At 37.1% G+C, this 18,799-nt stretch overlaps 1 protein-coding gene across 1 annotated transcript in view; it reads left to right on the top strand.

Annotated features, from left to right (window-relative positions):
* The window catches only part of LOC116566999 (serine/threonine-protein kinase TNNI3K-like), a 315,363-nt gene that overhangs the window by 127,587 nt on the left and 168,977 nt on the right, over window positions 1-18,799 (top strand). The window contains exons 12-13 of the mRNA XM_032301742.1: window positions 3,157-3,251; window positions 3,841-3,990. Coding sequence (XP_032157633.1) covers window positions 3,157-3,251; window positions 3,841-3,990 — 245 coding nt within the window. The remainder of the gene's footprint in view (window positions 1-3,156; window positions 3,252-3,840; window positions 3,991-18,799) is intronic.

Here is an 18,799-nt window from a genome sequence, read left to right as displayed (position 1 = left end):
CCAAAAGGGGCAGTGCCCATAATCCTCCTCCGACAAGAATCTCATTACCAGAATTCATCAGCATCAAATGTGACACATTTTTCCTTACCACTTATACCTTATGTGCAAATGTATCTACCTATCTAAGACATCCATCTGTCAGCCTGTAAAAGCCTAGTCAGGGTGGCCACTGAGATACCTAAGAAGGCATTAACTCCTTTCTAGGAATGCATGAGAGTCCTTTAAAGTGTGCTATAGAGAAGGAAGAAAAAGTCTGCTAAAAATTCAGAACCATAGCTCCCTAAAATATCCAAAAGTAAGGCAGATGTCTTATAAAATTTGAAACCTTCATTTTTAACAATGAGTTACTATTTTGCTATAAAAATAAAAACATAGTACTTTGAATTTAATAAATCCTGACTATAAGATCATTTACCTACACATTATAAATTTCTTGGCTTGTTTGCAACTTCTAAAAAATGTATTTGAGACTAATATGTTATTTACATAGTGTTTGTATTATACTGGTGACTAATAGAAATGAGGAGACTTTTTTTTCATACTGAAGTAGTATTAAGCTTATGTTTCCTGATAAGGCATCAGTCTGCCCAATATGGCTTAGATGCTCGGATTTTTATCAGGAAAAAAAAAACGTAAAAAAACAAAACAAAACAAACAAACAAACAAAAAACCAGCCAAAAGGGAGTTGAAGAAAACTACCATTTATGCAGTAGTGAATATATGCCAGATGATTTGCACCCATTATCTCCTTTAGTCCTTATAACCATTTAATGAAGTAGGATTTATTATTCCTCTTTTGAAGATGAGAAACTGGGGCACAGAGAAGCTAAGTAACTTGCCAAAGAGTCTAGGACTAAGAAATCACGTATTAAATACCCACCTGATTCCAAATTCTGTGCTTTTTATATATCTTCATGTTCTAGTACCAAAATATTTTGTCTGTGTTCTACATGCTCTGTAATAGAACAGATGCAAGAACTTTTTAGATCATGCTTTCAGTCAAAATGGGTCAGTGGAATTTCGCCCCAAGGGGATAATTGGCAGAACTGATATAAATGGTTACGGGTGTCCTTTTTCCCCATCAGGTCATGCTTGTTAAGGCTGACACCTCAGGCTAGTTTTCAAATCATTTTGCTACTCTGTGCACATAAATTGGAACCAACTATAATCAAAGGATGATTGTCACCTCCAGAACAGTCTATATGACTAGTTTAGTGAAGTGAGTTGAAAGTATATATCCAGTCGTTTTATTTTGTATAAGCCTGTGGCTACTAGGAATAACATATTAATATTTTATTCTATTCACTTAAGCACATATTTATAAAAGAAACTCCTTTTACATTAGGAGTTCACTCTGGTTCTGAAATTTTTATGTAAAAGTTACAATGCCTTGCACTCAATAGAAAGCACTGAATACATTTCTGTTATCATTTTCATATGTATATATTCATGTACACATATATATGTGCACACACATATATGTGTGTGCATAAATATGTATATATATACATATATATATTCAGAACTCATTAATTCCTGTAAATGGTTGCTTTGAAAAGAATCAATGAGGCAGTTCCGACAATGGAACATTAAGAGTGTTCCCTCCTTAAAGCAACTCTGTTGTAAGGTATCAAGGTAATCAGAGACGTAGCCATTATCATAACACAATATGATAAGTGCCATAAGTCTAAAATGACAAAGAAAGAGTAGAGATGGCAATGAACTCAGCCTTTGGTTCATGAGACTTCATAGATGAAACAACAGTTTAGCTAGATGAATAATATATTTCTTTAAGGAAAATAATGACATTTTATTAAAGAAAAAAGATTGCCAAGGTCACCCCAAGAAGTGGAAATATTAAGACCCAATGAACTACCTATTCTAAAACCAAGTTTGGAAGGAAAAACACACTGTTTATCTGTATTGTTCTACAAAATTCAGTACTTCACTTCCAAAATACATGACACTGGTCATGTGTGAGTTTTTCCCACACCAAAAAACTCTCCAATTTTCTGTAAGTATGTGTCTCCAATTTTCCGTAAGCATGTGTCCTACAATTCAATTCAATTCTGATACCATCTACCAGGAGTTAGTATTAGACCCCACAGGCTAATGGCTCAGTCCCACAAACTGCCCCCTGCCATTTCAGATGCCAATCACAAGTCCAGGTGTCACCTAAGTCTCTCAGGACCCTTCTGAGTTCCCCCATTCCATTGTCCTGCAGAATGCCTAGGTCTTTTTTTTTTTTTTTTTAAAGCATCTTTTTTTTTTTTTTAAGATTTTATTTATTTATTTGACAGAGAGAGAACACAAGTAGGCAGAGAGGCAGGCAGAGAGAGAGGAGGAAGCAGGCTCCCTGCTGAGCAGAGAGCCCGATGTGGGACTCGATCCCAGGACCCTGAGATCATGACCTGAGCCGAAGGCAGCGGCTTAACCCAGTGAGCCACCCAGGCACCCGAATGCCTAGGTCTTGTAGCTAAAAATGCATGAAAGTCCTGCAATACTTTTCCTCCTTTTATGAAAAAGAATATCATGGAAAATATTTAATAATCAGATACTCGAAATTTTATACAACTTCTTATCTTGAAAGACCAGATTTGGGAATCTCAGGATTATATTGCTATATGTGCTTATATTTTATCACTTCCTCTCCTCTCTCATTTCCTCCTTCTCCCTACTCTGTCTTTCTAGCACTCTTATAAACACACTAGGATCTGGAATTGCCTGGGTGAATCAGAGCTGTATCCATTTTTTAGGGTTGCTATAACAAAATACAACAGATTGGATGGCTTGAACCCCAGAAATTGATTTTCTCACAGTTCTGGAGACTAGAAGTCCAAGATCTTGATGTCAGCAGATTTGGTTTCTTCTGAGGCCTCTCTCCTAGGCTAATAAATAGCCACATTTTTGTTTTGTCTTCACATGATTGTCCCTTTGTGTCATCTGTGTACTAATCTTCCCTTTTTATAAGGACAATAGTCATGTTGGAATAGGGCCCATCCCAATGATTTCATTTTAATTGAAATACTTCTTTAAATCATACTCCTTTAAATACAATCACATTGTGAAATTGTAAGAGGGCTTGAACACATTAATTTGTGGGGCACACAATTCAACTCATAACAGAAGTCTTTTCCTTTTGCTTTATTTTTGCAGTGCTTGTACCTATGGCAAGAGCATTGACCTGGTTAAATTTCTACTTGATCAAAATGTCATAAGCATCAACCACCAAGGAAGGGACGGGCACACAGGTCAGACTTTGGTGAAACATCACTAGTTTTCAATACATATAAATGCTCAAGAATAGTGGGGAATAGAAGAATAGATGACATTGTCAACCCTAATGAGGAAGAACGTTTGATTATTTTATCACTGACATCTTTTAGAATTGATGGTGCATGGTGACAATAAAAAGCAGACTGACTTTTGATCAGTTTCTTTATTGCAGTAAATTATCTACAGTTGATGCATCTATTATGCCCCATACCAGGAACAAACTGACCACACTGCCTGTTTTTCTTGCTGCTCAAGAAAAACACTGGCTTTGGGTCTTAGTTCTTATACAGAGATGCCAACATTTGTTCTTGGTAATTTCAGTGCATGTAGAAATACTAAAAATTGAGCTAAACATAAGGCAACCTCTCTAGATCAACTAGAATAGGATACTTCTTTTGCTTAAAGTATGTTGTGTTTGCTCAATATAGAATTAATTCTTTATCAAAGACATCTATCTTTGCTTCGTATCTCTGGCAACAATGCTATGATATGGTAATAGTTGTCTTTTGAAAATTTGGGTTCAGTTTTCCTCTTTTCTCCTTTCATACTTTCATTCTATTGTAGGATTGCACTCTGCTTGCTACCATGGTCACATTCGCCTGGTTCAGTTCTTACTGGATAATGGAGCTGATATGAATCTGGTAGCTTGTGATCCCAGCAGGTCTAGTGGTGAAAAAGATGAACAGACATGTTTGATGTGGGCTTATGAAAAAGGTATATTTTTCATCATTGCCTCTCCATAATGATGCATTGAACTGTATGCATAGATTCTGTCAATGCATTAATAATTATTATACACTCCCATTTCCTCTTCAGATTATATTTGAGTCTTTGGGAACTTGATCAAAGAGTCAATAAACCACTTCTAGGGAAGGTAACTCTAGGGCTGCAGATGAGCTGAAGGCATTCTTGATACCAGCACTTTGAAAATAGAATGAGCTACAACAATCCTAGGTAATAGAAAAACAAAATTGTGGTATGTAATAATAGTTACTTTCTTAGTATACATAGAGCTAGACTCTGTCTCTTACACGGGGGAATTTTCATGTGGATTCAAATTAAATAAATATGAAGAAAGGGAATATTTGTTACATCTGACCTTGCTAACAATGCCTAAACTAGAAAAAGTCAGGGAACCAATGATTAGTGCCTATGTGTAAACTTACGTGAGCTCAAAGTAATGAAACTTTGGACTTTGATATGAGAACACCTGGGTTTAAATCAAGCTGTGTTCTTTGATCTTGGGCAAGTCATCTATCCTTGCTGAATTTCAGTTTCTTCTGAAAGAATGAGAATAATAGCGTCTCCTACTTACAAGATTATAAAGATTAAATGAGATAATATATGCACATTGATTACAGCACTGGCTGGCACATGGTAAGTACTAATAATTGGTACTTAAGTACTGGTAACAGTGGTCATGGTAGTAGTTCAGAAATAGAGATGATCAATAATGAGGTCTACATTTTAAGGAGAGGAAACTGGAAATAATCAAAGGGGAAATAGCACTTCATCATTGTTTTAAGATATAGTATACCTCATCATCAAGCTTTACATATATGCATAAGCTCCTATGGAGTTTAAATTTTCAAGTGAAATGGAAAAGTATACATTGTCATTGAAATCAGAGGGTTACAAGTAAATACTGTAAAATATATCAAACTTTGCTGCCTGTCTGTTGCTGTCTTATTAGGATGTTTAAACTATCTAAAGAAGTGTTCTGTTTTTATTTTTTTTTTTTTTCATTTTTTTTTAATTTATTTCCAGCATAACAGTATTCATTATTTTTGCACCACACCCCGTGCTCCATGCAATCCGTGCCCTCTATAATACCCACCACCTGGTACCCCAACCTCCCACCCCCCGTCCCTTCAAAACCCTCAGATTGTTTTTCAGAGTCCATAGTCTCTCATGGTTCACCTCCCCTTCCAATTTCCCCCAACTCCCTTCTCCACTCTAAGTCCCCATGTCCTCCATGCTATTTGTTATGCTCCACAAATAAGTGAAACCATATGATAATTGACTCTCTCTGCTTGACTTATTTCATTCAGCATAATCTCTTCCAGTCCTGTCCATGTTGCTACAAAAGTTGGGTATTCATCCTTTCTGATGGAGGCATAATACTCTATCCCCAGGGGTACAGGTCTGTGAATCACCAGGTTTACACACTTCACAGCACTCACCAAAGCACATACCCTCCCCAATGTCCATAATCCCACCCCCTTCTCCCAAACCCCCTCCCCCCAGCAACCCTCAGTTTGTTTTGTGAGATTAAAAGGCACTAGTGTTCTGTTTTTAAATGCTAGAGTCTTAGATGTCCATACTAAAAAAATGTGGAAGATTTCTTAGGCTACCTATTTGATCTAAAAGATTTTCTGCCTGAAGTGAGACATGAAATTTTTTTTGTTTTATTTTAATGGCTTTTAATTTTATTAAAAGTGTGTCATGGTGCAAACAGTTTTGAGGCTTTTTTAAAGCTCAATATTACATTGTTGTGTATAGTTGCAGGTTTTTTAACTTTAATCAAATTTTTTTTTATAAATTAATTTATTTTCAGAAAAACAGTATTCATTATTTTTTCACCACACCCAGTGCTCCATGCAATCCGTGCCCTCTCTAATACCCACAACCCGGTACCCCAACCTTCCACCCTCCCGCCACTTCAAACCCCTCAGATTGTTTTTTGGAGTCCATAGCCTCTCATGGTTCATCTCCCCTTCCAATTTCTCCCAACTCCCTTCTCCTCTCTAAGACCCCTTGTCCTCCGTGATATTTGTTATGCTCCACAAATAAGTGAAACCATATGATAGTTGACTCTCTCTGCTTGACTTATTTCACTCAGCATAATCTCTTCCAGTCCCGTCCATGTTGCTACAAAAGTTGGGTATTCGTCCTTTCTGATGGAGGCATAATACTCCATAGTGAGACACGAAATTTTATCAATTAAAAGAGAGATGGAGTTCGATAGCTAAAAAAGGCAAGTTGTAAGCACATAGAGAGAAAGAATAATATAGATCTGAAGACTGCTAGTGAGAAAATGATTATAGGACTTACTTTAATAGAGACATGTGAACAGACATGGTAAAGTAAGGAATGAGTTGGATGTAGCCCTATTATGTTATATGTTCTTTTTTGAATATTGTGTAAATACATATGTGCATGCACACACATTTGCATATTACATTGCTCGATGATTTGTCACAAACTGAACTCACATCCAACATCTAGCATCCAGATGAAGAAACTGAATATGGCCAGCACCCAAAAACTACACTTACATTCTCTTCCAGTCATTCCCCAGAGAGGGTCCCACTGCCTTCTTGGAGTACAGATTAGCTTTGCCTCTCTCTGTACTTTGTACAAGTGCAATGTCATGGTATATACATTTTTGAGTCTGGCTTCTTTTGGCCAACAATTTGTGAGATTCACTCATATTATTTTAGGTAGTTGTATATTGTTCATTCCCATTGTATAGCATACTATTTTGTTATTGTATCACTATTCATTCTACTGCTTGGGGGCATTTGGATAATTTTCAGTTGAGGACTATAAGAATACTTTTGCTATTAACATTCACGTGCATGACTTTTGATGAATATCTGGATGCATTTCTGTTAGTATAAGGACTTTCCAATTTGTACAAAATAAATTCCAGGTAGTTCTGCATTTGAATATCAGTTGAAGAATCTTACATATTCTGAAGCCTCAGGAGGGCTTACTAAGTTCTACTTACCCATCACATTGCATTTATTCATGTGAATCTCAGACAGTGTCTCCCAAGAAACTTGAGTTTCAGAGAAAGACTGTTTACAAGCATTAGTCTTCCGGAAGACAGCTCAGATATAGCTGCTGTAGCTAGCTCTTCACAGGGGTTGGCTTTGTTTGTTTTTAGTTGACTGAGAGTGATGGTTGAAAACTGGCTTTAGTTTTACTTTTTATGGAATTCCACACTTTAAGAAACAATGAATCATTGTATAGTTTCCCAAGATTTTCTACCAAATGACAACAACAAAAATCTTTTGGCTTAGAGGATTTACCCACTGGTCTCTGCAACATCTGCCATACTTGTCACCCTTATTTGTTCAACTAATGTGCTGGGCATCAGTGTTGTATTTCATTATTACTATGAATTTTAACAAATTGAATGTCAGTACTCAAGAGACAGATGGATGCTTTGCATATGTTCTAGAGCAGAACATGTCAAAACCAACAAAATGAAATTGTTGCTATTTTCTCTTGCTAGAAAAATGTTGCATTGTTTTCATGTTTCAGGAGAGATTGAAATATTGAAATATTGTCAACAGTGCACTGTCCCTGTTTTCTTTAAATAAAGAAATGCTTTCCTTTCTCCCTCAAAGAGGGATTCCCCAAATTAACTGAGGTGGCATACGAAGGATTTTCCTGAGCAGCTTAGAGATGGAGTTGAGGAAACACTAAAACTTCATTTGAAGTTCCTTCTTTATAAGATAGAGATGTTATAGAAATGGTCCAATCATGGTTATCTGTACCTTGTTCTCTCCTTGGAGTGATAAACCAGAAGGGAGCCTTATAGCCAGGGTCTGTCTGTTTAAAAAGGAGTACTGGGGCACCTGGGTGGCTCAGTGTGTTAAGCCTTTGCCTTCGGCTCAGGTCATGATCTCAGCGTCCTGGGATTGAGCCCCGCATCAGGCTTTCTGGTCAGTGGGGAGCCTGCTTCCCTCTCTCTCTGCCTGCCTCTCTGCCTACTTGTGATCTCTCTGTCAAATAAATAAATAAAATCTTAAACAAAAAAAAAAGAGTACTTTTGGAAGTGCCAAATTTAAATAGCTTATCCTAGTCTACCAACTCTTTCTTTCTTTCTTTCTTTCTTTCTTTCTTTCTTTCTTTCTTTCTTTCTTTCTTTCTTTCTTTCTTTCTCTACCCTCTTAAAGGAAAATGGGAATTTTTCTCAATAGCGCCCATCTCGGGCACCTGGGTGGCTCAGTGGGTTAAGCCGCTGCCTTCGGCTCAGGTCATGATCTCAGGGTCCTGGGATCGAGTTCCGCATGGGGCTCTCTGCTCAGCAGGGAGCTTGCTTCCTCCTCTCTCTCTCTGCCTGCCTCTCTGCCTACTTGGGATCTCTCTCTGTCAAATAAATAAATAAAATCTTAAAAAAAAAATAGCGCCCATCTCCATTCTTCTAAGGCAAACTTTTCACCTGTTACAAAGTTTTTAGCTTACCCTCTGATGTTCTGATATAGCACATTCAGTTCAGAGATGCTTTAGAGTTTTGTAAGAGTTACCAGCTTTCTTTTGGAAACTCAGAAAAGAGTTTACTCACTATGGCTCCCTGAAGGATTAAATATAAAGAACAATTTCCATTTACATAGCCCTTTTAACCTAAAGATATCAAAATCAATCTTGGAAATAATTTTCCTGGTGACCTTGATTCTACACAGAAACCTATTGGTTAAGTTTCAATATTTCCCTGCTAGACTATTCAGAACTCTAATTTTACAATATTTAGAGTGTTTCCCTTCCTCAACTTGGCTACCCCCCACCCCCCGCCTTGTTTTCTACTATTCCATCTGAGAGTAGCGATAGCTGTCTCACTCACTTGGATTTGTTCTGCCCTTTCCCTGGGGTACAAAGGACTTGTATGAATCAATTTAAATTGGCCAGAAGAAATAGCCAGCAACCTGCTTATGTTCAAATCCTCTGCCCTAATCACCAGTATGGAAAACCCATTGAAAAGACCTACACATAATCTCGCATCCATTGCATTAAAGATGAAACTGCCGAATTGAAAAGATCTCAGCCAATTAGAATTGAACACATAGCTCAATAGTGTGTCTGGCAGTTAGATTTGAAAAGGCTGCCTTTGACAAAGAAAAGCACTTCTTTATGTCAGGCTGTTTAGGGTCAGAAAATAACCCGAATCAGAAACAGAACTTAAAACTTCTTATTTGCTTCAGTACTGACACCAGTTAAAGTAATTTACAGAGGTTCCAATCCCAATACCTAATTACGCAGAATACAATATTTGTATACATCAGAACGACTGTAATTCACAGTGACAGGGAGCTGCAGTTGGAGAATTAGTGAGTAAGTGAGCAAAAACAATAAAAATCAAGGTTCCTGTACCATGATATATACTTTGTTCATTCCTTTTGACAAGTGTAGTATGGTGTGAATTATTTATAGTCAACATACTATAGTGTATTCTCTAAAAGTAATAAAGTCTTACAGTTGTGAGTTTCTACAGTTTTCAACCAGTAAAAAAATAACTAAAAGATAAGAGTTGGGGAGGAGTTGAAGGAAGAAGAGGCGAACTCATTAAATTTTTGATAAACCTCCATCAATGGATAATAAATTCCCAAACTTCTTTATATTGAATCCTTACCTACTGAGAGTCTAGTTACATAGTTTAGTGAACCTCAGTTAGTGTGCTAGAGTGAATTCGGTCGGGGTAGAAGAAGGAATAAATGAAAGATTTAGATGGTATTTCAAAATCTATGTGCAATTTTGTGTGTGCTGGTTACATTCTACATGTTTAGTTACTCTCTCCTCTAAAAAGTAAGCAAATGGAATAGTACCAACTCTCATTAGAATGGTCAGAACTTTCATTTTTGTAGGGGGGTAACACATTTACACACAGTAAAATATTTTTGAAACTTAGTAACTATATTAAAACCTACACACACTGAATTCTACACCTAAAACCAATATTGCACTGTATGTTAACTAACTAGAATTTAAACAAAGATTTGAAACTAAAAAAACAAAAAACCCATACATTAAAATGGATAGTAGAAAAAACTTACATTCATTAAATGCCTATTACACATGCATATAAATGTATGTATAATTAAATTATCCACATAACTCTTTAAAATGGTATTGCCTTTCTATTACAGATTAAAAATTTGAGACTTCAATCTGCCAAGTCACACTTGCCCAAACAGCACAGCTCTTAAGTGGAGAGCAGGCACCAAACAGAGTTCTGTCTTATTGCAGAATTTAAGCTCTTACCACCTCACCTGAGAATCAGATCTCAGTTCAAATTCCATCCTAATCATATAATGACTTTGGGCAAGTCATTTAACCTCCCTAAGCCTTAATCTTCAGACTTAAAATGAAGAGCAGGATTAAAATGAGGAGCAGGATTTCTCTCTCTCAAATAAATAAAGTTAAATAAATAAACAAATAAATAAATGTCTGGAACATAACAGATTCTCGGTAAAAATAATGGTATCCATTATTATTAACTTTATCAAAAAGGTTCAAGCAAGCTTCACATAAATTCCAAATTTCAGTCTTTCCTAATTTACATGTTTTAGTGTAGAATGAGAAATATGACATATTGATATATTAGAATGATGGAAATCTCCTATAAACTCTCTAATGAAGAGTTTATATCCCTGCCAAACACCACCGGAAAAACCTGGAATATATAAAACCATGTGTTGTTATGAGGCTGGGTGGCTCAGTTGGTTAAGCATCTGACTCTTGGTTTTGGCTCAGGTCCTATCTCATGGGTCATGAGAGCGAGCACGTATGTCGGGCTCCACACTCAATGGGAGCTGCTTGACTATTCTCTTCCTTTGCCCTTTCCCCCGGTCTCTGTCCCTCTTTCAAATAAATATATAAATCTTTAAAACAAACCAAAAAAAAAAAGTGCTGTTTTGTTGTATTTATATTTCTTATGAATCAAGTAATACCATATATTTTAAAACCTCAGGATTGAAGCAAGGTTAAGGAGGTTTTGAAAGTCACTAATCAAATATTTAAAAAGCAATTTAAAACCATTATTCTAATTTGTATAGTACCATACAAATATGTAAAATAATATTTTAAAATTCAACACAAATTTGCAAGTCTCTTCACAATAGCAGGGTTTTCCCCCTCAGTTATGGACAAGTGTCAGAAATTGTGACTGTGTTTTCAAACCACCACACGGACTGACATGGTAGATCTTTTTACTTGGATATCTGAGGAGTGTGTAAAACTCAGCAAGTCCAAAATTGAACTTAATATCTTTTTTGTTCTCATCAGTCAGTTTCTCCTACCATATCTCTTATTCATTCTGTCAATTTAATGGCATTACCATCCACTTAGTCACTGAAGTCAGAGATCTGGATTGATGCTTGGTGACTTTTTTTTTTTTTAATTTTGTATTTCTTTTCAGTGTAACAGTATTCATTGTTTTTTGTGCCACACCCAGTTCTCCATGCAGTACATGCCCTCCCTAATACCCACCACCTTGTTCCCCCAACCTCCCACCCCCCCCCCGCCTCTTCAGAACCCTCAGACTGTTTTTCAGAGTCCATAGTCTCTCATGGTTCACCTCCCCTTCCAATTTCCCTCAACTCCCTTTTCCTCTCCATCTCCCCATGTCCTCCATTCTATTTGTTATGCTCCACAAATAAGTGAAACCATATGATAATTGACTCTCTCTGCTTGACTTCTTTCACTCAGCATAATCTCTTCCAGTCCCATCTATGTTGCTACAAAAATTGGATATTCATCCTTTCTGATGGAGGCATAAGATGCTTGGTGACTTTTTTTCCCTCTATCTCTCTTTCCAAAAGTTCTCATCATTTTGCCTCATGGGTACTTAATCCATCCTTTCTTTTTTTACTTTTACTGTTACTGTTTTAGTTTATAACCTTATCTTTAACCTGATCCATTTTAATAGCTTCATAACTACTCTTCATTTTTTTCTTTTCTATTTTTTTCTTCAGCTTCTTTGATTTTGTTTTCTAACTGTAGTTTTGAAGAAGTATTCAAGGTGTAAATAGGGCCATAGCATTTCCCAGCTTAACATCTTTCACTGGCACACTATTACTTATTGAAAAAGTTCCAATGTATTATCATGGCATACCCTGTGCCCATGCCCTGTGCCCTTCCTACCTCTTAAACCTCATATCCAGTCACTGTCATGTGAATGACCCCACATTCTGCAATCATCATTAAATCCACTACATTGCTAACACTCAGTGGGCGTTCTCTCTGTGCCAGGCATATTCTAAATACTTCATACGTATTAACCTATCATCTGTGCACAATTACCCTGTGAAACAGTATCTATTCACATGATAGTAATACAAATATACTCCTTCTTCTCCATGTGTATCAATGTATTCCATGTTTCCAAGCCTTTTCTCATACAGTCTTCTCTATCTCGACACCCCTCCTTCTCCCTTACCCACTCCACTCTCAATTTCTGATTTCTACTTAGCTTTCAAAACTCAGTTTACAGATAGTCTCTTCCTGAAAGTCTTCCCTGATGTTCCAGGCTAGCATACATGTCCTTTCTTTATGTTTATTATACCATATGTGCAACTCTATCTCTGTATTTACCATTGCATATTGAAACACTCTGCCCCTTACCAGATTATAAACTTTTTGAGAACAAACATTTGAGCTATTAATTTTTTGTCTTCCAAAAAGCTAATTCAAAGACTGATTCCTAATAGGTGCTCAATACTTGTTTATTGAAGTGAATTAGAGAATGAGCAAATATCCCAGTCATAGCATTCAATTTCCTGTCTCACTAATAGCATCTAGTTCATCATAATATGGTAGATGTTCCCAAGAATGCCACTTACTGCTCTTCTGTTGTCTCCAGAGATATTTCTTTAAATACTGTGGGTTTCTTATTAACTACACAGTTCTAATACTTAAATTTTAATAGGCAGATGATTTTAAAATAAGTTCTAAATAAAACTCCTCTTTCTATGCATTGCAACTGTGAAATATTTCCCTCTGAGTCTTATGTTCCCTTTTTGCTTAATCAACTCATATTCATCTTTCAAATTTAGCTGAAAAGATAGTTCCTTAAGGAACTCTTTCCTGACCCCTCTAGCTTCCTGTAAAACAGTGCTATTATGAATAGCACATTCACAGCATCCTCTACCTTTTCCTTCCTAGAACTAGGCTAAATAAAATTTTAGCGCTTGTATCATTATTTTTTTCTTTTATTTTAGAAAGCATTCATTATAAGATTAAGGGCATTTATATTTCAACATTATATTTCTCATACCTGGTTTCAGTCATTTATTCAAAAAAAAATTATTACAAACCTAATATGTGGTAGACACTCTGCTAGGAACTGAGGTAAAACAGTGAGTTAGACATACAAATTTTCCCTGTTCTTAGGGAGTTTGTATTTCTAGCAGAAGAGGTGGGTCATGAGCAAGAAAACAAATAGAAACTATCAGGAAAAAAAAAACTCTCACGAATAAAACAAAAAGGAAAAACAACACTGTAAAAAGTTTAAGGTAAAAAGTTTAAGGACACTATTTAAAATTGAGAAATCATGAAGGGCTTCCCTGGGAAAATGTTACTTGAGCTGATCTCTAATGGGAAAAGAAAAGCCAAATGGGAAGGAGAGAAAAGAGGGAAAGAAGAATGCTAAATAACTTGGTTTATATAGAGTTCTTTTGGCAAAAACGTTAACAATTGTGGGTTCTTTTCTCAAGGTGAAGAAGGACTGGTGGCATTCTTGTTTGGTTCTGGTGATTTGGTGATTAACAGGCAAGAATATGGGGGAAGAGGGATGTGTGTACCCTTTCTTTTTTTTTAATTAAATTAATTTATTTATTTTCAGAAAAACAATATTCATTATTTTTCCACCACACCCAGTGCTCCATGCAATCTGTGCCCTCTATAATACCCACCACCTGGTACCCCAACCTCCCACCCCCTCGCCACTTCAAACCCCTCAGATTGTTTTTCAGAGTCCATAGTCTCTCATGGTTCACCTCCCCTTCCAATTTACCCCAACTCCCTTCTCCTCTCTAAGACCCCTTGTCCTCCATGATATTTGTTATGCTCCACAAATAAGTGAAACCATATGATAGTTGACTCTCTCTGCTTGACTTATTTCACTCAGCATAATCTCTTCCAGTCCCGTCCATGTTGCTACAAAAGTTGGGTATTCGTCCTTTCTGATGGAGGCATAATACTCCATAGTGTATATGGACCACATCTTCCTTATCCAGTCATCCGTTGAAGGGCATCTTGGTCCTTTCCACAGTTTGGCGACCGTGGCCATTGCTGCTATAAACATTGGGGTACAGATGGCCCTACTTTTCATGACATCTGTATCTTTGGGGTAAATACCCAGGAGTGCAATGGCAGGGTCATAGGGAAGTTGTGTTTTTAATTTCTTGAGGAATCTCCACACTGTTCTCCAAAGAGGTTGTACCAACTTGCATTCCCACCAACAGTGGAAGAGGGTTCCCCTTTCTCCACATCCTCTCCAACACATGTTGTTTCCTGTTTAGTTAATTTTGGCCATTCTAACTGGTGTAAAGTGATATCTCAATGTGGTTTTAATTTGAATCTCCCTGAGGGCTAGGGATGATGAACATTTTCTCATGTGTCTGATAGCCATTTGTATGTCTTTATTGGAGAAGTGTCTGTTCATATCTTCTGCCCATTTTTTGATGTTTGCCTGTTTCGTGTGTGTTAAGTTCGAGGAGTTCATTATAGATCCTGGATATCAACCTTTTGTCTGTACTGTCATTTGCAAATATCTTCTCCCATTCTGTGGGTTGCCTCTTTGTTTTTTTGACTGTTTCCTTTGCTGTGTAGAAGCTTTTGATTTTGATGAAGTCCCAAAAGTTTATTTTCACTTTTGTTTCCTTTGCCTTTGGAGACATATCTTGAAAGAAGTTGCTGTGGCTGATATCAAAGAGATTACTGCCTATGTTCTCCTCTAGGATTCTGATGGATTCCTGTCTCACGTTGAGGTCTTTTATCCATTTTGAGTTTATCTTTGTGTATGGTGTAAGAGAATGGTCGAGTTTCATTCTTCTACTTATAGCTGTCCAGTTTTCCCAGCACCATTTATTGAAGAGACTGACTTTTTTTCACTGTATATTTTTTCCTGTTTTGTCGAAGATTAATTGACCATAGAGCTAAGGGTCCATATCTGGGCTCTCTACTCTGTTCCACTGGTCTATGTGTCTGTTTTTATGTCAGTACCATGCTGTCTTGGTGATCACAGCTTTGTAATAGAGCTTGAAATCAGGTAACGTGATGCCCCCAGCTTTATTTTTGTTTACCCTTTCTTATGAAACTATCTTTTGGATTTAAATGATGAGAAGATATAGCAAGTCTTGAATTTTTCTTGTCTCTTATTTAAATGATAATGTGTGGGCCAAGTTTGGCAGAAGGAAGAACAAACATCAAAGTGATTCCACTTTTCAGTGCATTTGGAAAGTGAGTTTTTAGAATGATAAGAAGGGGAGATAGCAAAATATTGAGCCAAGTCTTGGCTGTATAATTGCTGTGAAAGCTTCCTCCTTTAGTATGTACAAAGAAGGCCTGAGACTGCTACTTTAATAACCTAGGCATTTTGAACATGTGAGGTCAATAGGAATTCCTTGGCTTATATAATCAAGACCTAATCCCTATGTTTTCTACCTTAGACCCAGAGGGCCTCAGACTCACAATGTCAGGGAGATGATCTTAGTACTAGAGTCATTTACTTTTAACCTTCAGACCTAGTAATTAAAATAATTTTCATAACAAGTTTTCTTCTGCTATTAAAATAATTTTTCATAGCAGTAAACAGCATTCATTGTTCCTAAGACAAAATTGTAGGGTCAGAGAGATATCCTTACAGGAATATAGTAAAATGTGTCCTTTTCCTTCTTGAATAATTTTGAATCCTCTGTTGTATATATGACCATGATATACATACTAAACTGTCTATGTAACAGCCCTTTGGATGGATTGTAGCCTTAAAAAACAATCTAGGTTATAAAATAAAGATGTGCAGAAAGTTAAAAGCAAAGAGGTTTGTGGTTGGGAGGAATCACTCCAAGTATAAGGAAAGGAAAAGAAGAAGATGATGAACTAAAGGGAAAGCATGGAATTTGAGTAATACAGACAGACTTGAAGGGTGGAATGCAGGAAATGAAAGACACTCCAAGCTGGCAAAACCTCCATGGGCTCTAATCAGTAATCCTCTGAAAGTGCAAAGCATTATTATAACTGCATTAGGCTAATAACATAGCAACCTCCTGTTTTGGGTGAAATACTTGGATGTAGATAGTAAATTCTTAGATATGGGAAAACATTTTATTTAATTAGTGGAAGTTTGATTATCTCTGGATGTGTTCCATTAGAGTGCCTTGGTTATCTGGGTATATCCATTATCAGAAGTTAGCCTTAGCAAGTCCATTGAGTGAGTTCCACCAAGGCATTTTTCTGCTTAACTCCTTGTGACCAAGTATCAGGGAACTGGGCCTTAGTGGTTTTCAGGTTTCTTTGCATACACTTTGGTAGTTTGTCAGAACAATGATAGCAGTGAAGAATTTCCCGTACGTGTGCGCCTCAGCCCACAGTTAGCAGGAGGTGGGAAATCAGGCGGAGATGCCTTCCAGAGCCAAGGGGCCTCTTGGCATTTCCCTGGCAGCCTCGTGCTTATCATCAGCCAGAACTCAGGCACTCATTAGGCTCTTGATGAAAAGCATCCCAAAGAAAATGCCAGCAAATTGTGCCACTGTGCTGGCAGGAAATTAAAACTGCTCAGAGCAAGTGGAGCCAAGAGAGCTGTTGAAATGAAAGGTAACATCAAGGGTGTGATCACTGACTTACACAGACCGTCAGGATTCAAGATGCGGCTTTCTGCTTCACTAGGGAAAGCAGGAGGCCCTCTCCTCTGGCAGCCACAGTCAGCCCAACAGAGAGGCTGAGACAGGCAGGGAGGTGGACTTTGTGATTTAAGTAAACTTTGTTATGCTTGGGTAAATGTGTGGGGTTTAAGTTATTTTATTTTTCCCAAAGGAGAAACAGAAATAAGAAATTTTGTGTTGTTTTGTTTTGTTTTCTGGTCCCAAATGCTTAAAGACCAAATTTAGTAGAAAAACAACTCAAAGCACCATAGGTCCTATTAAACTGGGGGCAGACAAACCTCAGAACCTATGAATCTACCAGCAGGACAGATGAAGGGGTATTTTAATTTCAGAGAACTTTTTGTTGGTGATGTTACTTTTATCCTGAGACTAAAATAGCCATCAGCAATGAGGAAGAAAGGGAGGTGCTCAATGGAAGGCAGCACCAACATGCAAACAGAGGACACTGATATTTTCATCACACTAGGGGCAGTCGGCAGAGTAATGTCCCCCTACAGATGTCCAGGTCCAGTCCCCAGCAGCTTATGAGTATGCTGCCTTACATGGGAAAGGGGAATTAAGACTGCTAATTAGAAGACTTTTTGAGAAAGATTATCCTGGATTATCCCAGTGGGCCCAAAATCATAGCAGGGGTCTTTAAATGTGGAAGAGGGAGGCAGAAGCAGAGGTCAGAGTGATATGGAGTGAAAAGGATTCAGCCAGCCATTGATAGCTTTGAAAATATAAAAGGGGACAACAGCCAAGAAATGTTAGTGGCCTCTTGAGCCTGGAAAAACACAAGGAAGTGGATGTTCCTCTGGTGCCTCTAGAAAGGAGTACGAACACCTTGACTTTAGCCCATTGAGAACTATTTTGGACTTCTGACTTCTAGAACTATAATAAAGTATTGTTTAAGTCACTAAGTTTGCAGTAATTAACCACAACAACAATAGAAATGGAATATATTAGTATTTAGAAAAATTTATGTGATGTTCCATAAAAGACTTTTCAAGTTCATTTATAATTCTTCAGGCAAAATAGTAAGGCAAGAAAGCAGTGAAAATATCTGAAAGGCATATTTACATGTTAGAATTGTAGGCACATGCATTATCTCACTTAATCTTTACAACAGCCTTAGAATGACATACCATAGCTCTAATCTGTAAATAGGATCTTTCTTAAGAGTAAAACAAATCGTGTCCTTCAACTAATTAAAGTGTTTCTCCATCTCACCTACATTAAAATCCAAATTTCTTATCTTAAACTCCAAAGTGCCACATCCATAGTATCAAAGTATGGACTCCTAATCAGCATCACCTGGGGCTTTGTTAGAAAAGCAACTCTCAGGTTCCACTATAGACCTTCAGTCAGAATCTCTGGGGGTAGTGCTCAGGAATCTGTGGTTTAACACGTGCTCCATCAATGAAACTAGAAGCTGGTTCTTTGAAAGAATTAACAAAATTGATAATCCCCTAGCCAGACTTATCACAGAGAGAGAGATAAAGAGAGAGAGAAAGACCCAAATAAATAAAATCATTAATGAAAGAAGAGAGATCACAACCAACAGCAAAGAAATACAAACAATTATAAGAGAATATTTTGAGCAATTATATGCCAACAAATTAGACAATCTGGAAAAAATGGATAAATGTTTAGAAACACGTAAATTACCAAAACAGAAATAGGAAGAAAGAGAAAATCTGAACAGACCCACCAGCAAAGACATTGAATCAGCAATCAAAAATCTCCCAACAAACAAAATTTCAGGGCTGGATGGCTTTCCAGGGGAATTCTAACAAACAATTAAAGAAGAATTAATGCCTGTTCTTCTGAAACTGTTCTAAAAAAATAGAAATGGAAGGAAAACTTCTAAACTCATTCTATGAGGCCAGTATTACCTTCATTCCAAAACCAGGAAAGGACTCCACTAAAAA

This window comes from Mustela erminea, chromosome 10, assembly GCF_009829155.1.
Source record: "Mustela erminea isolate mMusErm1 chromosome 10, mMusErm1.Pri, whole genome shotgun sequence".
NCBI classification, from domain to species: domain Eukaryota; kingdom Metazoa; phylum Chordata; class Mammalia; order Carnivora; family Mustelidae; genus Mustela; species Mustela erminea.
Note: the sequence above shows the minus strand (reverse complement) of the source record. Positions and strands in the feature narration are given on the sequence as shown.